Source organism: Mastacembelus armatus, chromosome 18, assembly GCF_900324485.2.
Source record: "Mastacembelus armatus chromosome 18, fMasArm1.2, whole genome shotgun sequence".
Lineage (NCBI taxonomy): Eukaryota > Metazoa > Chordata > Actinopteri > Synbranchiformes > Mastacembelidae > Mastacembelus > Mastacembelus armatus.
This window is the reverse complement of record NC_046650.1, coordinates 15,903,912-15,915,328: the sequence shown is the minus strand read 5'-3', so window position 1 is coordinate 15,915,328 and position 11,417 is coordinate 15,903,912. Positions and strand designations below refer to the sequence as shown.

Here is an 11,417-nt window from a genome sequence, read left to right as displayed (position 1 = left end):
ACTCCCAGACTGTGAGTCACAGCAGCTACAGGAGTTTGGACCTCACTCCAGGTCTAACTGGGGTTTGACTAAATGCAAAACATTTTCAAATATGCAAAACATAAATTTCACTTTCACAAATGTTTCAGGGAGGATGAACTGGCTCTAATCACACCTCAAACAAAAATACCTGCTGGTCATGTGTCACTTCATTCAGGTAATTCCATATATTCATAACCAGACAGTCCAGTCTCCTGTGCCAAGGAAAATAAAACATCATCTGAGCTGTGAAAACAGGAAGTTCTCCTGTTGTCTTCCTATCTGACTATAGTTAAACTTTGTGTTTTAGTGACTCACCTGCTGTTGCCTGGTAACCAGTCAGGTGATTTCAATTTTATTTGTATAGCGCCAAATCACAATACAAATCATCTCAAGGCACTTTACAAAAACTAAAACAAAGAAAAAACCCAACAAATCCCTTATGAGCAGCACTTGGCGACAGTGGAGAGGAAAAAACTCCCTTTAATAGAAGACAAAACCTCCAGCAGAACCGGGCTCAGTCTGGGCGGCCATCTGCCTCGACCGGTTGGGGTGAGTGGATAGAGGAGAGAGAAAAGAACAGCAACAATAAACAACAAATAGACACTGCAGGTTGGTGGGACCAGTAACTGCACATCAGCGATATACAGGTCCAGGACCAGGGACACCTGCAGAAGGTACAGAGAGAGAGGACAAACTAGGGGAGAGAGAGAGAGCACAAGGTTAGTGATATTCAATGGTGGAATATAGATTTGGGGGGGGTTAGGGTAGGGGAGCTCAGTGCACCGATGGTCCTCGGGCAGTCCAGGCCTATAGCAGCATAACTAAGGGATGGTTCAGGGTTACCTCAGCACTAAATCAGCACTCTGAGTAAGGAACAGGTGGATGGTACACAATGACAAGTAGAACTGGTTTTGGTGTTTTCCATTTTGGATGTGAGAGGCTCAGAGTGAGGCTCTCAAAAACATGTACTGTTTGAGTTATAATTGTTCTGAGCTCTGATAGATCCAAAGTCAGACTGACAAACATCTTCAAATGTTGAACTACATCTGGTTTTCCGGTGGACTCAGTTTAAACGGAGCCTGATCTCTGCAGTGACACTGGACTCAGACTGGAGACGTATGAAAATCAGATCTTTGTTTAGCTGATGAGACTCGACCTCGTCCTGGGCTGAGCTGGACACAATCAGATGCTGAAGCTCTGAGGTCTCATAGTCTCGGACGTTATTGTGTCAACCAGTGATTTTCATTAGACACATTCATTTGTTGCAGGGAACAGTTTTGCTCCTACAACAAACCTGAGACGGACTGGTTTCTGTGTGTCTTGCAGCTTTACACCCACTAGTCTGGGTCTCTGGGCCACTTTCTGAAGTGCAGCAGCTCTAAGGCCCAATTTGATCTTTAGTTCACATTCATGGTGTTAAAGTACAAACTAGCTGATGTTTCCTTTAAAGCTGCATCCTGTCATTGTGTTAAATGATGAACTGATTATGATACAGCAGGTGTGTCTCACTGTCAGTCCAGGAAGTCAGGTGGAGTCTAATGTCGCAGCAACAACAGCTCAGAGTGAACGACACAATAACAACCTTTAAATGAACTGATTCACTCTTCAATCGAAAACCAGTCCATGAACAGGACTCACCTTCAGTCACACAGACCAGGAAACAAAGACTCAGCAGTGACGCAGGTATTTTATCGAACATTTTCTCTTCTGGCGTCGGTTCTTGTTAAAGGACGGTTACGGTACTTTGACTTATTTCCAAGGACACTGGTATTTACTGAGCTTTACTGTAAACAAACCTAAATGTAATATTTAAAGCTGGATTTCACATTTGTGGAGGAGTAACGTTAACGCTGAATCACCTCTTCTTACCCGGAAGAAAACAGGGAACTAGCAGATAGTCCAGGGCTCCGTCGTGAGATGTGTGTTCCTCTGTAGGGTCAGCTGGACAGTTACTGTTTATTTTACTGACTGCTGACTATTGTGTTTTCTTCTTCTCTCATATTATCTGAGTCCAGCCTCTGTCATCAAACAAGCTCCAATAACACAACAAGTCACTGAGTCAATTTAAGAAGTGTCTGCATTGATTTTCTGCTTCTGAAGCTTTAAGTCCAAACTTGAACAGAATCATTGATGAGAATTGATTATTGATCTTTGTGATGCAGAGATTTAAAGTGCTCATTAGTGCAGTAAACACAGCAGGGGGTCTGATCACAGATTACACTGATTATTACATTATTATTGGATTATATTGATGAGTTCACTTAGTGTTTCATGTCTCAGTGTGAACATGAGCTGAATCCAGATTTCCACATGACCCTGTGGACTCAGAGCAGCACTGTTCTTCCCCTAGAACCAGGTGTATGAAAACCCAGGACAGAGCATTTCCCATATTATGGATGTGGCACAGATTCCATCCAACATCCACAGTGTTTAGAAAAATGAAGGATTTAGCAGCATCTAGTGGTGAGACGGCAGAATGCAGCCTGCTGAGCATCTCAGCCCCTGTCAGCCTCAGGTATGTCCCTGATTATGTCCAGCACATTAACTTTCAGGCCTTTGTCTCCACAGTTTACCATTGCTCACCCCCCCTGTGAGCTAATGAGCCAGAGTCCCCCTGGCATTTGGTCTGTTTGATTTGACCCCAGTCTGTCCCTGCACATATTCAGGACAAACTTCACCAACATCACACCTGAGACACCGACCAGCTGGTTTTCCTTGTGTCCAGTCAGCAGGCAGAGTGTGATCAGCTCCACAGAGCATCGGGCCTCTAACCACATTGGCTCAGTGTCACTTCCTGTCAGCTAGAGACCACTGTCATCTACAGCTTCTCATTAATACTGGAGACTGACTCTGACCCAGTGTTTCAGGACGAAACTCGTGTGTTTCATTACACTGAATAACTGCAGGTCACAACAACAATCCCAGAATGCCTCTGGTCAATGGTTCCTGCACATCTTCTTCTTCTCTTTGACTCTCCGGTTGTTTTTCCTCCTGAAGCTCCAGTTTGATCTGAGACTGTGTCTGATTTGTTGCAGCTGAACAGAGAAACCTTCTTCTTGCGTGAGGACAAACAGACGAGCAGAGCAGCCACACAAGAAGGACGAGGATTTGACTTCCTGTCACCAGGAACTGATCTGAGATCAGACCTCATGTCGGCGGGTGTGAAGATGGTCTGTGAGTAACTCGCTCTCTCGACAGGTTCGCTCAGTCTGAGCAGAACTCCAGACGATTCTGATCCAGCAGAGACCCAAACATTTAAGATCAGTTCATTGCTGTTCATCTTTGACTGTCTCAGCTCATTTCAGGAACAAACACAGAATGAATCAGTCTCTAATAAGTAGCTGCTGATGGTCCTCAATCAGGACTGAAACCTGGACTTTAGTAACACAATGAAACATGTCTTCATTCACAACCTAGTTTCCACTGGGTTCTGTTAGAGAAGGATGGAACAGGGAGCTGCTGTTCCTGACAGTCCTGTTGCTGTCTGTCCAGCTCATGTTGTGCCTGTTGTCCTCTCAGTCCCACCGGAGGAGGTGGAGGTGGAATCAGGGGTGGAGTCTGTCGAGCTGCCCTTCAAAACCACAGCTGACCTGCCTGAAGACATCACAGTGAAGTGGATGAAGCTAGAGAATGACGAAGTAGAAGGTGAGATGGTCCATGTGTATCAGAACGGCTATGACCAACCTGAAGAACAGCACAGGTTTTACAGAACCAGAACAGAGATGAATGAAGACCTGCTGACAACTGGAGACCTCAGTCTGACCCTGAAACATCCAACAGGCTCAGACAGAAAAACCTTCATCTGCAAAGTCTACAGGGAGGGAAGAGTCTGGATGGAGAAAGAAGTGAAGCTCTCGATCAGAGGTCAGTTCAAAGTCTTTATGCTAAGCTGACTCTGGGTTTGTGTTGGGCCTAAACACTGGAGACACTTCCCAGTATCAGTGAAATGTTAAACAGCCTCCTCCACCCTCATGTTATAGCGCCACCTTTGTCAGTTTAGTTTGTCCACATAAAGTCCTCAGTCAGAGCCAGTAAATAAAGGTTTGATCTGGACATTTGACAATGACACTAAGTTCGTGAAGAAGCAGGGAGTTGTGCTGTTGGTTGTTCACACACCACAGACTCCGTCTCTGTTAAATGGACCAGTGGGGCAGAGTCCAGACTGGAACCAGTCAGACATGTTTCCACTACAAATATTTCACTTCATACAGTCAAAGAAAATGTGTCAGTGCTGCTGCTGCTGCTGCTGCTGCTGTCTGTCCAGCTCATGTTGTGTCTGTTGTCCTCTCAGTCCCACAGGTGGAGGTGGAATCAGGGGCGGAGTCTGTCCAGCTGCCCTTCAGAACCGGAGCTGACCTGTCTGGAGACGTCAGAGTGGAGTGGAAGGACAGGTACAACAGGAAGGTCCATGTGTATCAGAACGGCTCTGACCGACCTGAAGAACAGGACGAGTTTTACAGAAACAGAACAGAGATGAATGAAGACCTGCTGAGAACTGGAGACCTCACTCTGACCCTGAGACATCCAAGAAGCTTAAATGGAAACATAAGAACCTTCACCTGCAAAGTCTACAGTAGGTTGATGGAGAAACAACTGAAGATTGATTTCACTGGTCAGATCAAATTCTTTATGCTAAGCTAAGCTAATTGTTTCTATTACACTGGACATCAGCCACAAAACTGATAATACAAAATCAATCAAATAAAATGAGATATAAGAAACACATGAAAAAGAATTTGAAGATCAGAACAGAATTTACTGCACAGATTTGATGCCATGTTCTCAAATCAACATCTCTGACTTGATTGAAAACAAAAACCACCGTCTGATCTACTTCATTTCTTCCAAATGTGAGGTCCAGTCAAACTGGACATATTCCAGACTGGAACCAGTCAGACATGTTTCCACTACAAATATTTCACTTCATAGAGTCAAAGAAAACGTGTCAGTGCTGCTGCTGCTGCTGTCTGTCCAGCTCATCTTGTGTCTGTTGTCCTCTCAGTCCAACAGCAGGAGGTGGAGGTGGAATCAGGGGCGGAGTCTGTCCAGCTGCCCTTCATAACCACAGCTGACCTGCCTGAAGACGTCAGAGTGGAGTGGAAGGACTGGAACAACAGGAAGGTCCATGTGTATCAGAACGGCTCTGACCGATCTGAAGAACAGGATGAGTTTTACAGAAACAGAACAGAGATGAAGAAAGACCTGCTGAGCCCTGGAAACCTCAGTCTGACCCTGAAACATCCAACAGGCAGAGACAAAGGAACCTTCACCTGCACAGTCTACAGCAGGCGGATGGAAAAACAAATGAAGATCCATTTCTAATGACCAGTGAAAATCCATTTCATCGGTCAGGTCAAACTCTTTATGCTCAGCTAACTGGTAGAGAAATTAAAATGTTTACCCTCCTGTGACCTGATCCACCTGACTTTAGTAGAACTGAAACTCTTCTGAATGGGGCCTATTGTGTATTGTGGAAATATAATTGTTGCTCTCAGTGAGAACAGTTTGCTCTGACCTTGACTATTTGATAAGGGTCCAGATGTCTTTCTGTGAGAAACCACCTCCTTTTGTGTTTCCATGAAAACTGATGTGTTGGGCTGGAAGCAGCCAGTGACCCTCATGCTGTACCAAGGTGCTGTGTGACTGTTACTCCTTGAAAGTAAAACTTCTATATAATCTTATCGAAGTTCGTCCTCTGAGTCTATTTGTTAAAGAATTTACCAAACAATTTCACGTTAAAGTCCTCAGTGTTTCTGCCACAAGGTGGCGCCACTTTCACCTGATAAACTCCAGAAACTGCAGATTGAGAAAATGGAGTAAACTTAAGTAAAATTCAAATACATTTCCCAGGTATACTCGGGACCAATGTCGTGAATACACTAATATCATATTAACATAGTTTTAAGTCGAGACTTTTCGGGACTTAATTAGCACTTTAGATTCATATAAGCAACATATACTTGGGTATGAACTTGTTTATAGTCTGGATTCAAAGACAGTTTGCTCTTCTTGGCACTTGTTCTTGGCCCAGGGCAGCAGGGAGGATGAGCCCTGAGGTAACATGTTAATGACAACAACCAACAACAGGTTCCCGGTTACCAGACCCGCTGTGTCCAAATTCAAAGCTGGGCCCACTGATATCAGAGCTATTGATTATTATTATAAGCTGATAACATCAGTTAACAAAGGTTTCCAACAGGAGTCTTTGTAGCCTGACTGTGACCAATAAGCGGCGGATCCGACTGTGAGTCACTCTGTGGGACCTTTAGAGACCTAAGCTGGACCCTGAAGCTCAAATACAGGTGTAAAAAAAAAACAAAAAAAAAAAAACAACCCTGTTGTGGGAACGCGCATTTCACGATAGTCTCCTTATAATGGAACCAAAGGAAAAGTGATCTCTGTCCTTAGCGTCATCATTCTACATCACACTTGGTTCCCATTACAGTTCATGTATAACTAGAAAGTGTATCTGAATATTGTTCAGCAGCAGAGAGGAATTCTTCCAGAGGGCAGAGCCTGCAGTGCTGTTTCTGTCCACTAGATGTCCTCAGCGTGTCAAAACCTGTTTGTCTTGATTACTGCAGCTACAGAAGAAGTTTGTAAAGTGGCCTGTACTGTCACAGTCTAACAGCTTCATATAAAACATCCACAACTGGTGTGATGTGAAGACACATGTTGGTGCAGACTATAACAGCTGTCTCCTCAAAGTCACAGGTAAGTTGGTTCAGTCCAGTTGAACAGTGTCCTTGTGTGTCCCTGTTGGACAGACTGTGGTGATAAACTGGACCTGATGGACTGAGGCTCTGAGCTCTGTGTGATTTACTACGATGATTTTTCTAACATCATATCACTCACATGCTGCACATGGCAACAAACATCATTAGGTCCAAGCCCAAACTGTCCAGATGTTACATTTGGACATGAACAGGTATCAACAAGTCTCTCTGTGTGTTTTACAGCAACAACTGGAGCAAAACTAAAACTGTGACAATAAGAAGATGTAGGATCTGCTGTGTTCAGGTCACATGTTTAAACTGTAACTAACAGGAAACCACATCCAGCTGATCACACTCAGCTCTTTCTAGACCTAACTAGGACCTAACAACGTCACTGATAGACCAGTTCATAATGTTTATTGAACTGAATTGATCACTGGATCAGCTTCACTCTGTTTTAGACAAAAAACCTTTTTGTACACAATTAATCAGCCAGTCACAGCACGACCCTGTGACCTCAGCGCCCTCCAAGCCTGTCCCACTTTGCAGTGCAGCCACATCAAAGTTGTCAATGATCAGCTTTGTGTTATAAACAAAGATAAAACTGAACTCACCAACAAGTCAGCAGCTTGAGCTATGCTGATATTTTTGTCCTAAGACAGGCAAAGCTCAAAGACTGTGGATCCTACATTTCCCATAATGCAACCGTTCTTTGGCCAGTGTTTGCACGGTGCACACAGTGTATGTGCACGGCCCTGTGGGACAGCTGGAGAGACTCTGGGCAACAGAAACAGTGTGAACAATGAGGTAAACAGAGCAGTGATTAACAAACTGCAGAGGTCCATGAACGGTTTTGAGGTAGGGAATGAAAACTGTTCATCAAGTTAGTCATGACTCAGTTACAGAAAAGTAAACTTCCTGTTTCTATCAAACATTTATCCAGCTGAGTGAAAAATCTTCACTTTAAAATGGCAAAAAGACAACAAACGTAATATTTAATGCACATTCAGCCTCATATATAGAGCCTGAACAGCAACAGTGAAACTTTGGCAGTGAAAACAAAACTGTAACTGAAAAATAAAACATTGGCACCAAAAAGTTAACACTGAAAAAAATTCTTCATCATTTTTACGTAAGATTTTTTTCACTAAGGGACTTGGGGCCACAGGAGCAGTGTGGGGGTCAGTGTCCTGACCGAGGGGAATCAAACCAGCAACCGTACAAACAGCTAGGAGACAACCTGCTCCACGTCCTGGGTCACAGCTGCCACCGGCACAAAATTCTGATCGATCATATAGAAACTTTGCAGTAACGGACTGTAAGTGCTAAAGACACCACTGTAAACAAACCTAAACCAGGGTAGAGTCCAGGCCTTTCCCGGGTTTCTGGCTTTGATGGCTCATATGTGGGTTGAACACTGGCTGCTGCAGAGACAGAAAACAGGTTCTGTTAACACAGTGAGACCAGACGTTAAACACAAAGTACCAGTCCAGCAGCAAACAGATAGTTTGTCTCTCTCGGCTCCAAAGACTCTTCCAGCTGCAACATTGAGACCATCAATGGGTACAGGGCTGCAAAAACAAGCAGCTCTTTGTCAGCCACAGACTTGATGTCATGATCCCCCTTTGGGACTTCCTGCCAGGGAACCTTTATTTTGTAAAGACTTCCTATTTCCCCTGGCACTGGTTCCCGGCAGCTTTACTTTAGTTATTTGTGTTTGTTGGTCTCACCTCTTGTCTATTGTTTATCCCTTTCACGTGTGAATCAACTTTTGTGTTCTCCCTATTTATACCTCCCTCTTTCCTTTGTTCCCCTCCGAAACATTGGTCAGTATAGAACTGGTGGTTGGTGAGTGAGTGTGTTTTTTTTTGTGATACCGTCTCAGCCGGTCTTTTCAGTTTCGACCGTCTCATTCGGCCTTAGTAGGAATACCATCTCACCTGGTTCCCATGGTCTTTTGTATCTTATTTTGCCCTGGAGTTCCCAGGAGGAAATAAAGCTTTTTGTGTCCTGCAATTGGGTCCTATCATCTCTCCCGCACTTCCACTCCGACACCAGCACATGACACTTGATTTGTCTCCAAACAGGAAGCAATGGGCTGCACCAACCAGTGTCGTCACTTTGAAAGAACAACAGGTGCATTGTTTGCTTGTTGGTGGATGAGTAGTCCTTTGTTCCTGACCAAGAAAGTCAAGTATAAAGCAAAGGGCTCTTCACTCTGTGCTCTGAAAGACTCACAGGCAGATTGTTTTCTTATATTAAAAACAGTCAACTGCGTTTTCTTTCCATAAGAAACGTCTGAGCGTTTTGCAGGGAGGGAAACAGACCTGACCCAGAGAGTCTTTTCAGACCTGAGGAGACTTTAACGTGGTCTGAGCTGAGACCTGATCCAGTCTGCTGCCGAGGAAAACGCTGTTCTTGAAGGTAAGAAACATGTTTGTGTCCATTCTCCTTCATTGACATCATGTATTGAGGCAACTCTGCAGCAGAAAGGCTTCAAATCTGCATCACATGTGTGAAGTTGGATCAAGATGCGCTTGGAAAAATCAAGTCAAGCTGAAATGTCCCGGGTCCATCAGTCTGCAGGTTTATGCTGGAACAGTCTGGGCCCCTCCAGCTTCTTTCTTGACAACAGTTTATACACAGCAGGTTTATATAAAAACGATAAAAGTATCTAATAGTCATGAAACAACACTGATATAAAAACATTAGACACTGCAACAAGCCGTATGCTACAACGACTCCTGTTAGAAACCTTTGTTTACTGATGTCCTCAGGTTATAACAATAATCAATAGCTCTGATATCAATGGGCCCAGCTTTGAATTTGGACACAGCGGGTCTGATAACCGAGAACCTGTTATTGATTGTTGTCATTAACATGTTAATTCGCCAATTAAGTCCCGAAAAGTCTTGACTTAAAACTATGATAATAGCATATTAGTATATTCAAAGTAAAGTTTCACGAAGCTGCAGCTCAGAGGGACAAAGAGGTTCTGTCTCATTAGAACATGCTGCTGCAGGTTTGTTGTTCTGTCTGTTCCTGTTATATTGAACTGCAGTTATTACTCTAATATTTCTGTACAGCCTTCATCAGGCAGAACTGGCGCCACCTTGTGGCAGAAACACTGAAGACTTTAACATGTGAAATGTTTTCAGAGAAAAACAAACTGCAGGTTTTTCATGTTTGTGACTCTTCAGCTCTGTCTCCTCTGACAGGAGAAGATGGTCTGCTGGATCCTGCTGCTCATCAGCCTGACCCCCTTTACCTGGGGTCAGTTTTTATCCACTAACTCAAATCAATTGGAAATCCAAAATAATCCAAGTTGTGAGTGTGTGTGGTCGTCACTTTCCCTCTGTGTCTCCTCAACAGGAACATTTGTAGTGAATGTGACACAGAGCTCCTATCAGGCAGAGGAGAACCACGACATCACACTGGACTGGACCTTCACAACCACAGCTCACATGTCTCTCTCAGCACTTTACATCTTCTGTCAACTATTAACTGAGGACAAAGGCCCAGTCCTGCTTCATCTACATGAGGGTGTTGTGGTCCCAGAGTCTCAGGACAAACAGTTTTCAGGACGAGTCCAGTTTGACAAAGACGTCCTCAGAGAAGGACGAGTCAGACTTCATGTGTCCAGACTCAGGACTGAGGACTCCGGTCTGTACTGGTGTGATGTGAAGACAAATGATGGTGCAGACTATAACACCTGTCACCTCAAAGTCACAGGTAAGTTGGTTCAGTGAAACTTTCCTCACAGATTCATTTCAGCAGCTTTTTGCTAAATAAGAATCAGAGAAGAAAAGTATTGTGGAAACTACAATCCTTCCTGCTCTGCCTGAACTGAACTGATTCACGTCCTTCTTGCAGAAAAGTTGTTTCTTCACATGAAAGACACAGATTTGATTTGTCTCTTTACAGCAGCGAGGGACTGGTCTGAACCTGAGAGAGAACCTGAGAGACCAGACGCAGCAGGTTGGAGAAGGATCGTCCTCATCTGTGGACTGGGACTGACAGCAGCAGCAGCAGCAGCTGGACTGACTGTGTGTTACTGTTGGTTCAAAAAGACTCAGACTGGAAAAAAAGATTCCAGAAGAAAAAGAAACTACATCTCAGGTTCTACATCAGAGGAACCAGTTCGTTCAACAGAATCAGACCAACCCTAAAGTCCATTTTCCAGCTCAGACAGAAATCAGTGGTTTGTCATTGGCTGCAGGTCAGAAAACTGCACATCAGGACACATCAGACAAACCAGCAGGTAACCTGAGCAGCAACTTGATGCTTCATGTATGTTCCATGTTTCAAAGAAGAAAACACAGAAAAACACATCTTTTCCTTCCTGTTGCTCATTGTCATATTGTTGCTCTCTTTTTTTTATGTATGTTACATTTTGTATTTGTTCCTATTGTTGCAAACATTGATATTTGTGTACATTTGTAAATAGAACAACACTAATTTGGAAATATAACTTTATATTTCATTGTTTTGTCTCTTTATTTTAATTCATTCTGTGAATGAAGACAATAAAAGTCTGAACTGGAGTCAAATAAAATCAGTTTGTCCAATAAAGCAGGTTGTTGCTGTGAGATGATTCCACCTGGTGGTTTCTGGACTAACCTCTCTGTTCCTGGTGGCCTGGATCCACCAGCCTTTTGGTTCACAGCCAAACGGATCATT

General features: G+C 43.8%; 2 protein-coding genes across 2 annotated transcripts in view; both read left to right on the top strand.

Annotated features, from left to right (window-relative positions):
• The window catches only part of LOC113140830 (uncharacterized), a 54,020-nt gene extending 42,825 nt beyond the window's left edge, over positions 1-11,195 (top strand). The window contains exon 5 of the mRNA XM_026324864.1: positions 10,695-11,195. Within this exon, the coding sequence (XP_026180649.1) occupies positions 10,695-10,906 (212 nt within the window). The 3' untranslated portion in view covers positions 10,907-11,195. The remainder of the gene's footprint in view (positions 1-10,694) is intronic.
• Positions 915-5,571, top strand: LOC113139781 (uncharacterized). The gene is made up of 5 exons (XM_026323304.1): positions 915-1,704; positions 3,057-3,195; positions 3,541-3,885; positions 4,313-4,594; positions 5,024-5,571. The coding sequence occupies exons 1-5, from the start codon at positions 1,645-1,647 to the stop codon at positions 5,341-5,343; spliced, it is 1,146 nt and encodes a 381-aa protein (XP_026179089.1). The 5' UTR covers positions 915-1,644; the 3' UTR covers positions 5,344-5,571.
• Positions 11,196-11,417: the final 222 nt, after the last annotated feature.